The sequence below is a fragment of the Aspergillus homomorphus genome (genome assembly GCF_003184865.1).
Source record: "Aspergillus homomorphus CBS 101889 unplaced genomic scaffold BO97scaffold_15, whole genome shotgun sequence".
NCBI classification, from domain to species: domain Eukaryota; kingdom Fungi; phylum Ascomycota; class Eurotiomycetes; order Eurotiales; family Aspergillaceae; genus Aspergillus; species Aspergillus homomorphus.
This window is the reverse complement of record NW_020291901.1, coordinates 583,458-601,342: the sequence shown is the minus strand read 5'-3', so window position 1 is coordinate 601,342 and position 17,885 is coordinate 583,458. Positions and strand designations below refer to the sequence as shown.

The 17,885-nt window shown below is 54.7% G+C and overlaps 6 protein-coding genes across 6 annotated transcripts; 4 read left to right on the top strand and 2 right to left on the bottom strand.

Moving 5' to 3' along the window:
• The first annotated feature begins 610 nt into the window (after positions 1 to 610).
• On the top strand, positions 611 to 3,853 carry BO97DRAFT_442861 (deadenylation-dependent mRNA-decapping factor PAT1). The gene is made up of 3 exons (XM_025698309.1): positions 611 to 809; positions 903 to 3,209; positions 3,268 to 3,853. The coding sequence occupies exons 1-3, from the start codon at positions 658 to 660 to the stop codon at positions 3,389 to 3,391; spliced, it is 2,583 nt and encodes an 860-aa protein (XP_025552184.1). The 5' UTR covers positions 611 to 657; the 3' UTR covers positions 3,392 to 3,853.
• A 1,026-nt stretch (positions 3,854 to 4,879) lies between these two features.
• On the top strand, positions 4,880 to 6,731 carry BO97DRAFT_470111 (NAD-dependent epimerase/dehydratase family protein). The gene is made up of 4 exons (XM_025699913.1): positions 4,880 to 5,158; positions 5,247 to 5,481; positions 5,557 to 6,013; positions 6,074 to 6,731. Exons 1-4 carry the CDS (start codon positions 5,130 to 5,132, stop codon positions 6,466 to 6,468), a joined length of 1,116 nt encoding a protein of 371 aa, XP_025552183.1. The 5' UTR covers positions 4,880 to 5,129; the 3' UTR covers positions 6,469 to 6,731.
• A 61-nt stretch (positions 6,732 to 6,792) lies between these two features.
• Positions 6,793 to 8,379, bottom strand: BO97DRAFT_389557 (putative oxidoreductase). Its single transcript, XM_025693723.1, has 3 exons — positions 8,107 to 8,379; positions 7,579 to 8,040; positions 6,793 to 7,461 (listed from the first exon to the last, which is right to left on the bottom strand). Exons 1-3 carry the CDS (start codon positions 8,281 to 8,283, stop codon positions 6,871 to 6,873), a joined length of 1,230 nt encoding a protein of 409 aa, XP_025552182.1. The 5' UTR covers positions 8,284 to 8,379; the 3' UTR covers positions 6,793 to 6,870.
• Positions 8,380 to 8,560: 181 nt separating this feature from the next.
• BO97DRAFT_405230 (putative G-patch domain protein) lies at positions 8,561 to 9,475 on the top strand. The gene has a single exon (XM_025695144.1). The coding sequence runs from the start codon at positions 8,579 to 8,581 to the stop codon at positions 9,458 to 9,460; it is 882 nt and encodes a 293-aa protein (XP_025552181.1). The 5' UTR covers positions 8,561 to 8,578; the 3' UTR covers positions 9,461 to 9,475.
• A 183-nt stretch (positions 9,476 to 9,658) lies between these two features.
• BO97DRAFT_367957 (Sec1 family protein) lies at positions 9,659 to 12,398 on the bottom strand. Its single transcript, XM_025692684.1, has 7 exons — positions 12,181 to 12,398; positions 12,075 to 12,112; positions 11,895 to 11,982; positions 11,685 to 11,831; positions 11,430 to 11,632; positions 10,906 to 11,372; positions 9,659 to 10,852 (listed from the first exon to the last, which is right to left on the bottom strand). The coding sequence occupies exons 1-7, from the start codon at positions 12,212 to 12,214 to the stop codon at positions 9,748 to 9,750; spliced, it is 2,082 nt and encodes a 693-aa protein (XP_025552180.1). The 5' UTR covers positions 12,215 to 12,398; the 3' UTR covers positions 9,659 to 9,747.
• Positions 12,399 to 12,622: 224 nt separating this feature from the next.
• On the top strand, positions 12,623 to 15,379 carry BO97DRAFT_367956 (ATP-dependent RNA helicase SUV3). The gene is made up of 3 exons (XM_025692683.1): positions 12,623 to 12,992; positions 13,057 to 14,198; positions 14,256 to 15,379. Exons 1-3 carry the CDS (start codon positions 12,870 to 12,872, stop codon positions 15,361 to 15,363), a joined length of 2,373 nt encoding a protein of 790 aa, XP_025552179.1. The 5' UTR covers positions 12,623 to 12,869; the 3' UTR covers positions 15,364 to 15,379.
• The last annotated feature ends 2,506 nt before the right edge of the window (positions 15,380 to 17,885 follow it).

Sequence of the window (17,885 nt, the reverse complement as noted above, 5' to 3'; positions counted from 1 at the left end):
TTCGGGGGTTTGGCTACCCACTGGTCAGTCATGAAGCCTGTTTCTTTCTACTCGAGCAAAGTCGAGTTGATCTGTCTAGAAGACAAAGGGAGGGTTCGTGCTACAATCCATCATAGTCACTACAGTCATGCTGCCGCCGCACGATCCAGTCTACCTTGGAACGGGGTCTATCTCTCATGGATCTATTATCAATCTGTCCACTTGTGTATAGATTGAAGCCTCAACTATACGAAGGCAATCCTATAATAACCCACCCCCAAAGTTTATCTTCCGGTGAATGCTTGGAAGCATTATGGCAGATACGAGAGAGCTCGACGAAGTACTTCTTGGTTATTCGTTTCCATCAACCATTAGACTAGAGAATCTAAAATTGCAAGACTGCGCCTGAGACAGTCTCAGGCTCTCAGCCACACATCCTGCCATGGTTTCTGTTGTGGTTGGCAGCCAGGCGGTGGCGGGTTAACGTAGCATAAACTGACCGCCTGTCGTAGTACTGCCTGAGGCAAACACAGCTAAGCCTAAATCCACCTAGGCGGGTGATATCAGACCGGCTCTGAACCTCATCCCGCACCACAATTATGCCGTGGTAATTCTTGTTCCCCCCCTCCCTCCCCACGCCAACCCCCCCTGTTCCCCATCCACCTTCCATTGCCGAAGATGTCTTTCTTTGGCTTTGATACCACCCTGCCCAGGGACCGGGCTGCTCCCTCGGAGCGGAGAGGTATCTTCGAGACCCCTGATCCGTTCGCCGAGGTCGCTCGCGCCCGTGCTGCAGGATTCCAAGGCGGCGACGACGACGATGACGAAGTGTAAGGTTCCCCATCTTCCAGGTCTATTGACTTGGGCTCAAGTCCGATTAATGGATGAAACTTGTGACTAACGAGTCTTGCCCATGCATATAGCATTGACTTTGAGGATACCTACGATGGCCTCGGCGACCAGCTCGATGACGATCAGGATGCCTTCAACGACGACACCTTCGGCGACGACCTCGGCGCTCCTCCGGTCGGAAAGGACTTCGACTTCTTCGGGAAGACTGCGCAGGTGGCTGATGCCATCGGAGAAGAGCAAATTCGCTATAGTCTTCAGAAACCCAGAGCGCCTCCCGCCGCTGCTGTCACTGCAGATATCGCTGCCGATCCTGCCGTGACTGCTGCGGCCGGGAAGCCGAAACGGACAGGCTATGAGAAGTACTCGGATCCTGGGTACATCCCGGACCTCCAAGCTAAGTCGAGCGTCTGGGGCGTGCAGAAGAAGCAAGATCCTACACCATTCATGATGGCGCAGGCACAAGCGCAGGCGCAAGCACAAGCGCAGGCGCAAGCACAGGCACAGGCACAGGCACAGGCACAGGCGCAGGCGCAGGCACAGGCACAGGCGCAGGCACAGGCAAAGAAGATGCTTAGCCTGGAGGAAGTGGAGGCGCAGTTGCGGAGATATCCATCGGCACTGCCTGGTCAAGTCCCGGTCTCACTCCCTCAGTCGATGCCTGAGCCTGCCCATCCCCTCCAGCGGGCTCAGATGCCTCCTCTACCCGAAGGCTTCGCACAGCTGCCGCCCGAGCTTCTGCACGCTCAGTTCGCGAAGGGTGTTCCACCGCCGGCGCAGCTGCTGCATCAACCGCCAATGGTTCCTGAGCCGTACCCTCTCGCTCCGCATGCTCCCAATATGCCAATGCATCTATTGCAGAATGCCAACATGCCCCCGCAGCACATGGGTCCTCCTCAACGTCAGATGATGCCACCCGGAGGCCCCCGGGCCCAGCAACAACAGCCTCCCCCGCCGCCTCAGAACATGCGGGGTAACAACGCCCAGCTGCCCGTGATCACCAATCCTCAGCAATTGATGCATCTGTCGGAAGAGCAACGTGTTGCATACCTGATGGAAGATGCCAAGCGCGCCAAGCGGAACCACAAGATCTTCCTTCTGTCCAAGGGCAACGGACTTATGACCCCACAAGACAAGAACTTCATTACCCGTATCCAGCTCCAACAACTGGTGGCTGCCGCCGGTAACGTGGTCGACTCGGATTCAGAAGCCGTTTTGGCAGAGGACTTTTACTATCAGGTCTACAGTCAGATCCGAGGCGCTCCTCGGCAACATCCTCACCAGCCTCTTGGTCACTTTGCGCAGACATATCTTCTGCAGACCGGCAACCGTCTGGGCGGTCACGGCAATCGGAGACAGTTCCAGAATGCCGATAACCACATGCAGAGAATGCAACAGCAGGTTCAGCGGGCCGTTGAAGCTGCTAAGGCAAAGCCGAAGAACAAGCAACTCATCATCGAAGGCAGCTTAGGCAAGATCTCTTTCGGCAACGCGAAGGCTCCGAAGCCCATGCTCAATCTCAAGCGTCCCGAGAGCTCCGAAGGTGGCAAGTCATTCAAGAAGCCCCAGACCGACCTGAGTTTGAGCGACCGAAAGTCTATCCTGACCAACATCGAGAGCGTCTACAGTACCTTGATGGAAATGGAAGATATGGAGCGCACCATGCCACCTCCGCCAGATGAGAACGATCCCGAGGCTATTCAGAAGCATATGGAATGGCGGCAGAACGTTCGCTCGCTCAACCAGAAATTGTGGCGCGAACTCAAGGTCATGGAACCTATTGTCCCGAACACTAACACTCCTCACCCGTTCATCGCTTTCCTTTCCTACCCCAAGGGCAAGAAGGCCATCCCACGAATTTTCCGCCACATTGACCAAGAACAACGTGTTACGATTCTTACCATGATCGTTGTTCACCTGGATACCCTGGACGTCGTCCGACGCGCACAACCTGTGCCGGGTGAAACCCAGCCATCCTTGGCCGTCCGTGAAGCCATCGACCTTTTCTCTCAGACTGTCATGCCTAGCCTTCTCGGTTACGTCAACGAAGCTCCATTCAATATTATCATTGGGTTGTTGGGACTTGTGATTGCGCAGACTCATGTTCAGTTAGTGGCCAAGACTAGGATTGGCCTCGGAATCCTGACGATGCTCTTGAGTCGTGCGGAAATTGTGAAGGAAGCCGACCAAGCTTCAGAGAGAGACTGGCAGCAATGGGTAGAGAAGTTCAACGTACTATTTGATACGCTAGAGCCCACTTTTGCCGACTTATTCCCCAGTTCGATCAACGCGGGCGACGACATGTATGTTTGGCAATTCTTGGCCGCTGTCGGTATTGGCGCCAGCCCCGATCAACAGCAGCGCCTGGTCATTGCAGTGAAGTAAGTCCAAGTTCCTTTACCCAATAATCTTCACCATCGATTCTAATCGCCTCTACAGGGACCGTGTGATGGAGACTGTTACGTATAGCAAGACGCTTCCTGCCGACATGGCCAGCCAGCGTCTCGGAAACGTCAACCTCTTTATGCGGGCCATCGGTCTGGACGTCGAACTTTTGGGTTAAAAGCCGACGAGGACGTGCTTCTCAGGCCTGATTTAGACCTCGGTACTTCGCGACACAACAGACTCCGCGTTGGTCAGGCCGGGCAATCTGAGGCCCTTACCTGTGCGGGTCTACACCTGTACGCAATGCAGTATGCCATAGGCGGCATGTCTTCGCGCTGAATGGGCTGATCAGACGTGAGCCACGGCTCAACAAAACCACTCTCTGGGTGTTATAAACCAGAGGGACAGAAAAGGGAGGCCGCTGACAGACAGGGTCGGCTGGCACTCTCGGAAGCAGAATTGGAAGAAGACAAGCCCAACCGTGGTGTCTGCCCACCTTTGGCGGTGCTGAATGCGAAGTGCATTCTTGATGATGTATTACCTACCTATTTACGTATCCTATTAGTTTTGTTATGTCCTACAGCGAGATTTGGGGGACATGTTTTCGAAAGTCGTGTCAATAGCTCTCCGTTCATGTTCTAGTTGCTTTGATAAATGTATGGTTCACGATCGAAACCCCCAGGGCTGCTTTGTTAGTAGAGAATGTTTGCGTGCCAGGTCTAGTCTAGTCCCAGGAGAGACTAGGCAGATAAGCTGATACCAGGCGAGCGTGGTGCCATCGCTCGTCGCCTAGTTCATTACTCATTAGTCTGGTCTAGTAGGACAGGAGACCATCAAGTCTTGTCTGAACATAGCACGGGGGCGGACAGACCCTCGCCTCGGAACTTGGAGGAGCAGATCCACTCACGCAATGTGGACCGACGACCCGCTCGTGCTAATTGGGGTCCGGTCGGTTAAAGATGCATGGTTTGGCGATGTCGATGACTCCATCGGGTGCTTTCTGGAGGAGGTGCTGGGGGGAGGTTTTCCATGGTATGGGCAGCAATAGACTTAAGACATTGCTAGTCCGTCTCCTGCCTCTTTTTCTCGCTTTCTCGCCTCGGTCAGAAGCGAGTCGGACCGAAGACACAGGACTGTACCTGCTGGCTTGGCTCGGTCGGCGGCATATGCACCGGGCCTGCAGCTTGCATGGCTGGCTATCAGTCCATCCCTGATCAAATTTCTGGATGTTGCCTTGCGACTGTCCTCCCCACCGTAGAAGGGAGGGAGGGATGTTCCTCCCAAGTGTCATGATCATTGTTGGGTAAATTAACCGGTGGATTGGATCGTCCCGTTTGACCACTCAATGCGGGAGGATTGTCAAGGATCAGCCAACGGAGGAGAGGACAGGAACAGGCAAGCCGTTGTACAGAAGGGACATGTACGACAAGAGTCCCGTTCCCGAGAGCTATTCTCAGCCAACTCCCTCATGGCAGAAACCGGGTTGAGTGACCCATCCATGGAAAGATTGCGAAAGAGAATGCAATCCATTCGGGGTCATCTATGGTTGCATCCAGACCAGCCCGCGTCAGCCCGTGTGTGATACCGTCCTAAAACCGGGCTGAACCGGGCGGTGAACACGGAGAAATAGCTACCATGACGATACCGAAACGGTACCTGGTTCCATCTCCGGACATGGCTTGAGCCCCTCCATGTTTTCCCCCACCATCCATCCATTCATCATCAAAGAGATTAACTCCTCCTCCTCCCCTTAAATATCCCGTCTCGCTCGCTCTCGACCACCCGCCTGCTTTGTTCTGTTCTTCCTCTCCTTCTTCTTCTTCTCTCTCTCCTAACCCTTCTAATACTTCTCCTCCACCTCCCACCTTTCAGCTCTCTCTTCCCCTCCCCCACCATCTCAATTGCTCTCTATCATTATGTCTGCTGGATCAGTTCTCGTCACAGGGTAAGTCACCAGTCCCACAACCCCCGCGCAATGTCTCCCCCCCTCTAAAACATTGCTGGAGCTGACCCCGCAATCTCCGACTTTCCAGTGGAACGGGCTACATTGGCTCTTTCACCACTCTCGCCTTGTTGCAGGCGGGCTACAAGGTGGTCGTCGCTGACAACCTGTACAACTCCTCCGCTGAGGCTCTCAACCGCATTGAGTTGATCTGCGGCAAGAAGCCCGAGTTTGCCCAGCTGGACGTCACCGATGAGGCTGCCTTCGACAAGGTCTTCCAGGCCCACCCCGACATTGACAGCGTCATCCACTTCGCTGCCCTCAAGGTATGTTGCTCTGCTGTTAATTCATGAACTGTAAATGAAGATGGATGAAGATGCTAACACTAATCCGCCCCCTAGGCTGTCGGAGAATCCGGCGAGAAGCCTCTGGACTACTGGCACGTCAACGTCTACGGCACCATCTGCCTGCTCCGCTCCATGGTCCGCAACAACGTCACCAACATCGTCTTCTCCAGCTCTGCCACCGTCTACGGGGATGCCACTCGCTTCCCCAACATGATCCCCATTCCCGAGGACTGCCCTCTGGGTCCCACCAACCCTTACGGCAACACCAAGTTCGCCGTCGAGACCGCCATCACCGACCTGATCAACGCTCAGCGCAACAACGCCACCAAGGCCGGCAAGGAGGCCGAGGCCAAGAAGTGGAACGGTGCCCTCCTTCGGTACTTCAACCCCGCCGGTGCTCACCCCAGTGGTATCATGGGTGAGGACCCCCAGGGTGTCCCCTACAACTTGCTCCCTCTCCTGGCCCAGGTTGCCACTGGCAAGCGCGAGAAGCTGCTCGTCTTCGGCGATGGTACGTTCCGACTCTCCTGTCCCTGAAGCAAAACAGGCCTAATGGCTAACACAACGCTAGATTACGCCTCCCACGACGGCACCGCCATCCGCGACTACATCCACATCCTCGACCTGGCTGACGGCCACTTGAAGGCGCTCAACTACCTCCGCGCCAACAACCCCGGTGTCCGTGCCTGGAACTTGGGTACCGGCAAGGGCAGCACTGTGTACGAGATGATCCGTGCCTTCTCCGCCGCCGTCGGCCGGGACCTCCCCTACGAGGTCGCCCCCCGCCGTGCCGGTGACGTCCTCAACCTCACCTCCAACCCCAGCCGCGCCAACCAAGAGCTGGGCTGGAAGGCCGAGCACACCCTCGAGCAGGCCTGCGAGGACCTCTGGCTCTGGACCCGCAACAACCCTGAGGGTTACCGGCAACAGCCCCCCGCCGAGCTCCTCGAGAAGCTCAAGAACTAAGTTAATCGTAAATGATACCTACCTACCTACCTACCGTTGATTAATTAGCATGTCTTTGGCGACTGCGGAAAAACCAAAATCGCATCAAGAGATTTCATTGAATGAGACGAATTTCCTTTTTTACTTGGTGTATGATCCAGTACTAGATTGAACTGTCACGGACATGGATGTTTTGCCTTATGTGCATGATAGATAATGTGTGAAAATTGTTTGATTAGATACCTGAACTCCTGGATAATATACATATGCACTCCCCTTTCCCTGCCGAACCTGACCAAGCAGAGATCTATATATGTACAGTACTACTTACCCCGCTGTCTTCTTGAACCAGGTATGAACGTTCTGGGGGAGAACCCCCAGACCCCCCTTTTCTTTCAGCTTCCTGGCCTACCCATATTACACTCATTTGGCATCAGCATTTGCATTCCCATTGCCATTCCCCTTGCGACTCCTCCTCGACCCGGGCGTCTGAGTTTTCGGCCCCGCCTTCTCGACCTGTTCAGCCTCCTTCTTCGCCATCGCGCGCTGCACCGCACCCTCCTTCTCCTTGACCTCGATCATCTTCTCGCTAAACTCCCACAGCAGCTTCCCGGCCGCCTCATCGCGGATTTCCTTCCGCGCGACATCGACCTCGCCGCATTCCTTGATCATCCACCCGCCCTCGTCGCGGCCGTACCGCGCCTCCATGGCCGCATACAGGAAACTCTGCGCCCCCTGCTGCGGCGACTTGAGCGTCAGCCACCACACCGGCCAGGTGAGCAGATAGACCAGCAGGCCCCACAGCGAGCCGCCCGTCATCCACCGCCGCATGCCCGGCGTGCGCGTGAACCCGGGATCCACCATGATCACCCGCGTAGGGGGCGGCTGGCCGTCGGGGCGCTTGAACGCGTTCAGGTGTTTCTGAAACGAATGCGCGAAGACCATGAGTGCGAGCTTGCTGAGTCCGAAGAGGCTTTCATCCTTCTTGTTTTTAGGCGTAGTTGTCGTCGTCGCCTTACCCCCTTTCCCTTTCCCCTTCCCCTTCCCCTTCCCACTACTCTTCCCAGCATCCGCACCCGCACTCTTCTCGTGCGAAGCAGCCAAGACCTGTTGATTGGTAACATCCTCCACCCTGCGTAAATCAAAGCCGCCCGCGCGGATAAAACTCGACGAACACGCCGCAAATATAACCCTCACATCGCGATGCGCCGGCTGCGCCCGCAGCGCCGGGCTAAGAATACTCAGCAGGTGGAAGTTCGCGAGGTAATTGACCTGCCACTCCTCGTCGAGGCCGTCGACCGTGAGACGCTTCTTGTGGGCGGGGGGTGTGCTGCTCGCGCACAGGATGACCATGTCCAGGCGGCGCGGCGTGACGTTGTCGATCCATTTTGTGGCGAAGGTGCGGATCGAGTGCAGCGAGGAAAGATCCACTTGTTCGGCGTAGATGAGTTGGTTGTTTGTCGTGCGTCGGAGATCGTCGATGTATTCGACTAGGAAAATGTCGGAGGGGGAGTGTTGTGTTAGCAGGATGATTTGCGCGCCGCGTTGCGCGAGGGAGAGCGTTATTTGGGCGCCGATGCCGGATGTTCCGCCCTATATTATTGTTGAGGTTAGTTGTGGGGGGAGGGAATTGGGGGATGGGATAGGGCGAGGACTGACTGTAATCATCACGACCTTCGAGTGCATCACTCGCTCCGACGCATTCCTTGCGCCCCCGAAGTAGAACTTCAGCGCCGCGATCACCACTACCCACGGGACGAGCTTCAGGATCGTCCAGGCGAAGGGGATGGAGGAGACTCCCTCGGTGACGCCCTGGACGATCAGGGGGATAGGCATGACGGGCAGAACAGTGAGCTAAGAAAGCCTTAAGCCAGAGAGGAGGTCGATCCAGAAACGAATACCATGAAATCCGCAAGAAAAGGAGGAAACGAGCAAGCTCAGGCGTTGAAACTTGACAGTCAACCCAAACCAACAATCTGGCCCGTCGCGGAAAGTGCTTTGCTTTGCTTAGCTTAGCCGCCGATCTCCCGCCACTGCACTGCGTCACTCACATCCATCCTTTCTTCTCCTTATCTATCTTACTTCTCTACCACACAACCCCCCCCCCCCCCCCATCAGAAAACAGGGGCAAATGTCCGACCACGAAGAAGACTACTTCCTCCCGCTCGAAGACCAGCGCGTCTTCGGCGCCGGCATCCGTCGCAAGCGCGTGCAATTCGTGCGCTCCTCCAACCCCGACCTCGAGACTACCTCCTCCGCACTCCGCACGGTTTCCGCGCCGTCTACGCCATCGTCAAACACTACATCTGCTGGCGCGAGCATCGCAAACAGGTATCTCTCGATTGTGCTGTCGAAGTCTGCGACGCCGACTCCGACCCTTGATTCTACGGGAAACTCTGTCTCCACCACGAATACACCCACCACTGAACTAGAACAATCCCACCCCGCAACATCCTCACCACGACTGCCCTCGCCCTCCGCCGCCCCCGAACCCAACCCAAAAGACCAATCCCCAATCTGCGAAATCTGCAACCTCCCCCTCACCACCCCCCAACTATCACTATCTACAAATACAAACCCGACACACCCGCACGAAGCCTCCCTCGCGCACCAACTCTGCCTCGCGCACTCACACCCGCCCTCGCATCTTGACCGCACGCGACACGGCCTCCGCTACCTCTCCGCGTACGGCTGGGACCCCGATAGCAGGGTTGGTCTGGGTGCACCAGGTCGAGAGGGGATCCGGGAGCCGGTGAAGGGGAAGCTGAAGGTTGACACGGTGGGGTTGGGGGCTTTACGATCCGGGGACTCGGATGAGGATGATTCCGAATCGAAAAGGCGGAAGAGGAAGAGGGGTGCGGATCGAGTTCCTCCGAGTAAAATTCACAAGTTGAATGCAAAGGAGGTCAGGCAGGGGCATATGGATTCTCAGAAGCGAGGGGAGAGGTTGCGGGAGTTGTTTTATCGGGATGAGAGGGTTTTGAGGTATCTTGGGGGTGGTGGGGAGGTTTGATTATAGTTATTGGTGATGGGAGAGGTGGCTACTTTTGTTTTGCTTTAGAGATATATACCCCTAGTGCTTCTTATGATGATGAAGTTGTGTTTGCATTGATTAGAATTCTTGTCTGAATGTCACTGGCGGAAGATTGAATTCCAAATCGGAGATCGCCATAAGTACACAAAGTACTGACGTGATTGCTCGGATATTAGACTGGTATCACCGCCGCGCGGAGATGAAATCAGAGTGAGCATAAATCAGGGACTGAGCGATTCAGGCCAGCGACTGGGGAATGAAGTGCACTATCGGAAAAAGTGGTGGCGTTTCTTCTTCTCCTTCTCCTTGTGTTCTTTATGGGGCTTGGAGCTCGTCGGGGCCGGGGCCGGAGCGCTCGGCGCTCCACCTTTGGGTCCCAAGGACATCGAGGCCATGGCGGCCGAAGGGGGCGCAGCGACGACGGGCTTCTTCGCCTGCGGTGGAGGTGTAGGGGGGGCTTCTTTCTCGAAAAGATGAGCAGGAGCCGTGGGTCTCGGCCGCTCGGCCGGAATATCCAGCCGTCGCTTGTCGACGCTTAGATCGCTGATCTGTCGCAAAAACAAGCCCGGCGAGAGCATGTGTGAAGTGGCCAGGTAAACGTCTTTGGCGTGCGCTTGCGAGATTTCATAGCATGTACGGGCCTCGCCATATGTCGCGCCACCCGCCATGAAGACAATGATGCGCTGTCGAGGCTGCTCGCCGGTTGTGCGGGTTCGTGCCCACGTGGGTTTGGCACTCCGCAGAGACGCCTGCGACATTGCGTCTTGCTGACCCGGACCCTCGCCTTCAGTGTGTGGCCGTGTGGGCGGGAAAACACCGGCATCAAGGGTACCTCGTACCAATTCCTCCAAGATCAACTTGAGGTTCAAATCATATCGAGTGAGACTTTCTTCCTCCATGTCTACTGATTGTGGAGGCTTGCGGACGAACAGCGGCTGAACAGGTGGCTTATCATCCTTCAAGGGCTTCTCTACGCGCACACCAAGAAGGTCCAGGTTAGAGATAACTTCCCCGTCCTGCGGTGGAAGTTGCGCATGTGCCATCAGCTTGCGGATGTCCCCGGCTAGCAGTCCGCCCCGGTAGATGATATAGAGTAAGAGAAGCCTCAGTCTTTCGGGCTGTCGAGTCGCTTCGTCGTCCAGAAGTTGCACAATTTGGGAGCCCAAATGCTTGGCCTTCTTGTAGTTCTCATCCATGCCGGTGGCCAGGCTTTGCTCAACCGAGCTGACCTCGAGGAGCTTGTGGTCTTGGAAATACTTCATACACTCTTGTGCCATGTTCAGATGAAGCGTGTATGCGTCGCGGCCTTGCTGGAATTCGGTTAGACCAGCCAGCATGTCTTTGATCGTGTTGACGTTCGCCTTGTCGTTACTGTGTTCTCAGATTAGCGCAGAACATGGACCTGCAGGGCACAAATAGCCTACTCTTCCGCAAATTGAGGATTCGCTGCTCGGAACTTGGCGAAATCTTCACCCAGCTTCCCCAGTACGTCCTTCATGTGCATATGTCTGTACTCAACCCATACGTTGTCCTGCTCATTGATCTCCATATCCTTGATTTCCTCGTTGACAGCGCCCTCGTTGACGACGGTCTTATAGGTGACCTTATCCCCATCGTTGATGTAAAGCAGGTCATGCACCATGGACTGGTATGTAAATTCATGGAGAAGAGGCGCGACGACGTCCACCGAACGGTCCAAGACGAGGAGTACCCCGCGAGGTCGAGGGGATGGAGGCGGAAAGTCTCGCTGAAATTGTGCGAATTGATCCAGTTCGCTTTGAATGAAGCGGGCCAGGTGAGAGCACAGCACGCTCGCCTCGTGGGTCGGGGTTCTGGGCCGATAGTACCGGATGATCGGATACTCTCCTAAACTAGCGCAGAGGGACACGATCTTTCCCAAACGTCAGCATGAAAGGCCGAATCGCAAACCTTAACAGCTGGTTCATACCTTCTGCGCCAGGCCCTCCAGGTGTGCGCGAATCAGATGGTTACAGCCAGGGTGGAACAGAACTGGGAAGCTCCACGGGTCCCGGAATGTCACGACGCGGGATTCACGGGGGAAATAATCGGCGTTCATAATTTGGACATTAGCGATATTCTCGTGCGCCATCTGTGACCGGTCCAGTCTAGCTCGCTGTTGCGGATCGAGGACTGTGCTGGATGTCAGCACCAACTAGAGCATCACAGGGACATTGTGACCAACAGGACGTCCAAACCAGCCATGCTTTCTTGTATCTCTTTCGCTCAAAGTCGGCCATCAAACAGTCGACTATATGCGGGAGGGGGGATAGGATGTACAGCGCATCCATGGAGGCATTTGTTGGGCGTCGGTGTTCGATCTGTTCAATATCTTAGGAACCGGCCAGTTAGCGCCGACCGATGTGTATAGCTTGACATGAAGAGCTCCGCTTACTGGTCACGTTGAGGTTGAGGATGTCATCCTCACTGACCGCATTGTCAATCAACTTCCGACTGGTCTCATCCACGACCAAGACCTTCCACTACAAGTGCTCGACGTCAGCTCCGTCTAGACGGGGAGGATGGTGAGGGGGGGATCGAATTGAATGAGGGGTTACTGATTGTATGACCGTACCTCATTCCCCGCCGCATAACGGATGGTATTCAGGATAACTGACAGGCAGAAAGCGAGAAAGTCAATATGAGGGGTAATGCGCACCCAGAATCGCAGAATAACTTACTGTCGCGCTGGATGTTGAGGATCGAGGTGCTCATTGTGGCTGACCGGCAGCCCTCCGCTGGGGCATAGACTTGTAACTCACAACGCTGGGAAGAGGGAGAGGGTCGCTAGGACGGTAGACTAGAAGAAATAATAAATCAAAGCAATCGAGTAAGCTAAAAGACAAGTGACAGGGGAGCTGCACGCCGATCGGTCAGGGGGTTGGCTGGTATCTTTATGAAACGTAGCAGTTGTCTTGGTTGAGACCCTCTCTCCGAGCCCCGTCCGTCCCCACCTTTCCCTCAGTCTTCTTTCTCTCTCTCTCCTCCGCGGCCTATGCTTTCCGCCCGCAAGGGGATAGGAGCGATTGGCTAAAGGCGGTGTGGACACGCGCCTCGGAATTTTTGCCGCGACGCCGCAGCTTCAGCCATGGCAAAAAAAAAAGTCGATGGCGAATTGATGACGGAGAACCGTTATAGAGGGGTTGTGCTGTGATTAATTATCTTCTTCACTATTGTTTAATTTACACTCTTCTTCCAACCGCTCCTTTTTACACCTTTCTGCTGGGGCGCTTCGTCCCTTCACCTTCACGCGCTGAACAACTTTTTCGGTGCTCCCGTCTAGTCTCCGATTTCGCCATCTAAGTACGGAACGAAGTTATATCTTGCTTCACAACAGCATACGTATTGACCTTGCACTATCGCGTCAGGCATGCGCCTATGGAGCAACAGAGGCAGTCAATGCCTTTTGTGCATACTACAGCCGACAGTTCGTCCTGCAACCCGGACGTTCGCGACTTCACCGGTGCTGCAGAGAAGTAAACCCAAAAAGAAGGTACGGTAGATTGCTTGTCAATGAATTGCTTCGTGAATGCTAACTTTCATTCTCTTTCATAAAGAAATCATCGAAATCAAAGCCCACTGTCGACAGCTCCCTGCCATATAGTCCACACAATCGTCGCAGAACCCTTGACTCTAATGAGTTTGAGGCCGTCGTCAAACAAGCCTTAGAATCCTATCGTATCAAAGTTAAGCACGGCGAAGACTCGTCGGCTCTGGAAAAGTGGGATAAATTCGAACGTCAGGTCCAAAACGCATGCAAGTCAGACGGGGGCGTCCAAATTGCCCAAGTTCCAGGTCCTTTGCGCCGCCTCAGGAGCGCCCTGCATGAGGCTTTCCTCAACAATGGAATCCGGGGGTTAAACAATGAATTCGAGTTTCAGATGTACTCGGAAGATATAACGGCGGAATACGGGGCACCGAACCAGTTAAGGCAACAGATCTTAGCCGATTTGCGATATCCGGCGGAGCAGTACCCCCAGGCGCGCGCTGTGCAGCGCACCATACATCTACATGTTGGTCCCACGAACTCGGGGAAAACATATCATGCGTTGAAGCGCCTGGAAGCGTCTGGGAATGGATTCTATGCTGGACCGTTGCGATTGCTGGCGCAGGAGGTGTATCAGCGATTCAAGACCCAGGAAATCCCATGTAGCTTGATCACTGGTGACGATGTCAAGATCCATGCCGGGGAGGAGCGGGCAGGAATTGTAAGCAACACCGTGGAAATGGTCAGTCTAGGACAGCCATATGAGGTCGGTGTCATCGATGAGATCCAGATGATCAGTGACACTCGGCGTGGTTGGGCTTGGACCCGTGCAGTGCTGGGTGCCCGCGTCAAAGAGCTCCATCTTTGCGGTGAGACAAGAGCAGTCCCTCTGATTCGAGACCTGGCTGCTCTTACTGGAGATAAACTCGAGATTCACCGCTACGAACGACTGAACCCGTTGAGAGTTGCTAAACGGAGTCTCCGTGGCGACTTGAGGAATCTTCAGAAAGGTGACTGTATTGTCTCGTTCTCACGTGTCGGCATTCATGCCTTGAAGGCGGAGATTGAGAAAACTACGGGGAAACGAGCAGCTATTGTTTATGGAAGCTTGCCGGCCGAAATCCGAACTCAGCAAGCCAGTCTTTTTAACGATCCGAACAATGATTACGACTTCTTGGTAGCCAGCGACGCTATTGGCATGGGTCTTAACCTGTGAGTTGTTCCATATCCTCGTGAGTTTGTCAAAATGCTCATCGCCGCGTCATCTAGGAGCTGCAAGCGTATCATCTTCGAAACGGTGATCAAGAAGCTTCCGCAAGGTCTTGTGAGACTCACTGTACCAGAAGTTAAACAAATTGGAGGTCGGGCTGGACGCTATCGGCCTGCTGTGCAGCACGGGCGTCCCGATGACGATGATAACGTCGGCTGGGTTACATCCCTCGAGGACGTTGATCTACCTTACATCAAGCAGGCAATGGAGGTAGAGCCCCCTCCCCTTGTTGCTGCCGGTTTGCATCCGCCCGATCACGTTTTTCAAAAGTTCGCAGCCTATTACCCGACAAACACTCCCCTAGAATACTTGATCAAGCGCATCTTGTCGGTCGCAAAGGTCCATCCCCTGTTCTTCTTGTGTGATCCCCGCAACCAGCTCGAAAATGCCGCGATCATCGATGCCGTGGATGGACTGCGGATGCCCGATCAACTGACACTCATGGCCGCGCCTATGTATGTCAAGGACATTGGTGGCCGGGACGCCGCGATCGCTTTCACTCGATGCGTCGCCGAAAACTCGAACGGTCATCTACTGAACTTCCAGACGTTGAACCTGGAGATTCTTGAAGAGGAGGTTTCAGGCCGGAAAGAGTACACGACAGAGTTGGAGTCTCTGCACAAGTCGATCGTTCTGTATCTTTGGCTGAGTTTCCGCTTTGGCGGCATTTTCACGGACCGGACTCTGGCCGGACATGTAAAGGAGTTGCTGGAGGAGAGGATGGTCCGAGCTCTGACCGAATTCTCCGCGAACAAGAAGCTTAGGAAGGATTCTTCTCTCCGTCGACAGATCGCTCTTCAGAAACAGAGCTTGGAGCAGCAGCTTTTGCTAGCCGAGGAGGCTGATAGGACTTACGGTGGTGGTGGCACGACTTCGCTTCATGGTCAAGCTCAAGACGACCTGTCGCCAGGAGACGATGTGCTGGAAGAGCCTGTGTTGGAGGATTCTGTAGAAGAAGAGAATCTGGAGGAAGACAACGGGCAGGAAAGTGACGTGCTGGAAGAACCAGTGCCAGAAGATTTTGTAGAGGAACAGAATCTGAAGGAAGACAATGAACAGGGAGATGATGTGCAGGAAAAACCGGATTCCCATGCAGGAACTCCCTAGGTTCCTACTTTCTGAGGGCGTGCCCTACGGTTGGCACATGTTTCATGCTTACTGTGTCATGCTTTTGTGTACATATAAACCTGGTGTCATACTACCTAAGTGGCCCGCTTCTGTATACTAGAAACGCGAAAAAGGATCAATTCTACAAGGATAGCTCTCCTCTTCTATAATCTCCTTCCTTGGCCTCAGTTTGGCAATGGCACATGGCATATCATGCATGTATCGAATATAATCAGGCCAAGCTCTATAAGCATGTACGAGATGGCAATACCAGCTAGGCGGTCAGCAACATCCCGACCGCCTCTTGAAATGGTCAAGTTGAACTGACCGCCGAATTACCTCCGTATGGCCTCTACACCGCCTTCCCAAACCAGCCATTACCATGTTTATATCAATTCACTCCGGTAGCAACTCGGTAACCAGCAGGGCCTGTTGGCGTACTTGGGAAACACTGCAGCAGAGCGTAGAGGTAAATGCCCAGGTCCTGAATTCGAGACTTAGCTGGCACTTCCAGGCGCTGGCTCTACCAGTCGAGATTCACCGGTATGAAAACACCCGGGGATAAGAGGGGTTTGCGTAGCCTGCGCTGGCGGGCGAGCTTTTTTCCTTCCCCGTTCCTTTTCCGATACTACTCAAACCTGGCCATGGTGTTTTGTTCTAGATGCTTTGATCTTGGTTGTAGCACGATCTTAAGCCGTGTTTGGTCTCTCCATGACCATGTGCCCTGAAGTTCTATACGAACAAACATACTCTAAATGGCAGTAAATCCATTGGCGCTCTTATCTTATCGGTGGCGGCGTTACCCCGAAGCACGCCACAACGATTTTCCGCGCCAGTGAGCTTCGTCCATTTCGTCGCCCGTCGTCCGCGCGCAAGTTCACGGACAAACCGGGCAGCGAAGCATCTCGTCCTTTCGCTCCCTCATACCAACGAACCAACTGACAAGAGCCGAGTGACTTGGCGCTGCTCTCGCAAACTTAACAGCGACCAGTTATACAGAACACAGCTCCTCCTCCGCCCACCCACGAAAGTTACCGTCCTGCCGTTGCCCTTAACTGCGAAAACAAGAAAAGATCCAGCATCCGCCATGGATGACCTTCAGTCGCTGGAGCTGTTTTCGCTCGTCTCGCGGATCACCGGAGAGCTCCAGAACCACTTGGGTGTCAGCGACAAGACCCTCGCCGAGTTCGTCATCGACCAGCACCTAAAATGCGGCTCGTTCGCCGAGTTTAAGAAGAGCCTGGAGGATATGGGCGCTGAGTTTCCGCAGAGTCTGATGGAGAGTATCGATCGCCTTGTCCTGACGATGCACCCCAAGTACAAAGCCAAGAATGCAGGCGCGAAGGACTCGGCCGGGACGGCTGGGGATGACGATATGGATATCCTTGGGGCCCTCGAGAAGAAGGCGCGCGTGTTCAAGGGTCTGGCGGTCCCGGATAAGGTGCAAACGTGGGATGAGGAGGACTATACTTCGCGCAAGGATGTGGATGAGAGTGTGGCGAAGGCCGATGCGATGGATGATACGTTCGCTATGCTGGAAGGGCTGGCGGGTAAGGCGCGCGAGGACAAGCCCCCGTCGTCGCGGATGGAGCGGAGCAGCAAGAGGCGCAGTCGAAGCCCGGAGTACGACAGCCGTGAGCGTGGTGGGCGCAGTCGCAACGACAGATATCGCTCTCGGTCGAGATCGCACAGTCCCCGTTACAGCCGGAGAGATGGTGAGGATGAGGTGGATGAGTTTGGCCGGTCCAAGAGCAAATACAGCAGCAGGGATGATGGACATCGCAACGGACACAGTGAGCGCAGGAGTCGCCGCGACCGCGCCGGAGATGACGACTATTTCCGCAAGCCTCCGCCTGTCGAGCTGGATGATCAGCCCATTCTATACAAGGTCTACGATGGTCGTGTGACGGGTGTAAAGGATTTCGGCGCGTTCGTCAATCTGCTGGGTGTTAAGGGGAAGGTTGATGGTCTGGTGCATGTCTCTGCGATGCAGGAGGGCGCGCGTGTCAATCATCCTTCTGACTTGGTGTCCCGAGGTCAGCCAGTCAAGGTCAAGGTCGTCAGCATACAAGGTTCCCGCATTGGACTGTCGATGAAGGAGGTTGACCAAGTGACTGGTATGGATCTGATTCCTCAACGCCGTCTGGCGTCCGGTGCGAATATGGAACGCCTTGATGGGACCAGCGACAAGGATAGATATGGCAACTTGAGTTCGGATGTACCTATCATCGAAGAGTCGGATGGCAGGCCTATGAAGAACCGGAAGCGGTTGACGTCGCCTGAAAGATGGGAGATCAAGCAACTCATAGCATCTGGTGCAGTGTCAGCGACCGACTATCCTGACATCGATGAAGAATATCATGCCACCCTGACTGGAGAGGGCACCTTCGAGGAAGAAGAGGATGTCGACATCGAGGTTCGCGATGAGGAGCCGCCATTCCTGGCGGGTCAGACCAAGATGTCATTGGAGTTGTCTCCGATTCGAGTCGTCAAGGCACCAGATGGCTCCATGAACCGGGCCG

What these genes read in the sequence shown, in the direction of transcription:
- BO97DRAFT_442861 (XM_025698309.1), top strand. Translation starts at nt 658, where the DNA reads ATGTCTTTCTTTGGCTTTGATACCACCCTGCCCAGGGACCGGGCTGCT. An exon ending in GACGACGACGATGACGAAGT is followed by an intron (nt 810 to 902) that starts GTAAGGTTCCCC and finishes CCATGCATATAG; the next exon opens with CATTGACTTTGAGGATACCT. An exon ending in CGCCTGGTCATTGCAGTGAA is followed by an intron (nt 3,210 to 3,267) that starts GTAAGTCCAAGT and finishes TCGCCTCTACAG; the next exon opens with GGACCGTGTGATGGAGACTG.
- BO97DRAFT_405230 (XM_025695144.1), top strand. Translation starts at nt 8,579, where the DNA reads ATGTCCGACCACGAAGAAGACTACTTCCTCCCGCTCGAAGACCAGCGC.
- BO97DRAFT_367957 (XM_025692684.1), bottom strand. Translation starts at nt 12,214, where the DNA reads ATGAGCACCTCGATCCTCAACATCCAGCGCGACA. An exon ending in TGGAGGGCCTGGCGCAGAAG is followed by an intron (nt 11,373 to 11,429) that starts GTATGAACCAGC and finishes CGTTTGGGAAAG; the next exon opens with ATCGTGTCCCTCTGCGCTAG. An exon ending in AATCCTCAATTTGCGGAAGA is followed by an intron (nt 10,853 to 10,905) that starts GTAGGCTATTTG and finishes CTGAGAACACAG; the next exon opens with TAACGACAAGGCGAACGTCA.
- BO97DRAFT_389557 (XM_025693723.1), bottom strand. Translation starts at nt 8,283, where the DNA reads ATGCCTATCCCCCTGATCGTCCAGGGCGTCACCGAGGGAGTCTCCTCC. An exon ending in CGAAGGTCGTGATGATTACA is followed by an intron (nt 8,041 to 8,106) that starts GTCAGTCCTCGC and finishes ACAATAATATAG; the next exon opens with GGCGGAACATCCGGCATCGG. An exon ending in GCGGCTTTGATTTACGCAGG is followed by an intron (nt 7,462 to 7,578) that starts GTGGAGGATGTT and finishes AAAGGGGGTAAG; the next exon opens with GCGACGACGACAACTACGCC.
- BO97DRAFT_470111 (XM_025699913.1), top strand. Translation starts at nt 5,130, where the DNA reads ATGTCTGCTGGATCAGTTCTCGTCACAGG. An exon ending in TCCACTTCGCTGCCCTCAAG is followed by an intron (nt 5,482 to 5,556) that starts GTATGTTGCTCT and finishes TCCGCCCCCTAG; the next exon opens with GCTGTCGGAGAATCCGGCGA. An exon ending in GCTGCTCGTCTTCGGCGATG is followed by an intron (nt 6,014 to 6,073) that starts GTACGTTCCGAC and finishes ACACAACGCTAG; the next exon opens with ATTACGCCTCCCACGACGGC.
- BO97DRAFT_367956 (XM_025692683.1), top strand. Translation starts at nt 12,870, where the DNA reads ATGCGCCTATGGAGCAACAGAGGCAGTCAATGCCTTTTGTGCATACTA. An exon ending in GAAGTAAACCCAAAAAGAAG is followed by an intron (nt 12,993 to 13,056) that starts GTACGGTAGATT and finishes TCTTTCATAAAG; the next exon opens with AAATCATCGAAATCAAAGCC. An exon ending in ATTGGCATGGGTCTTAACCT is followed by an intron (nt 14,199 to 14,255) that starts GTGAGTTGTTCC and finishes CGCGTCATCTAG; the next exon opens with GAGCTGCAAGCGTATCATCT.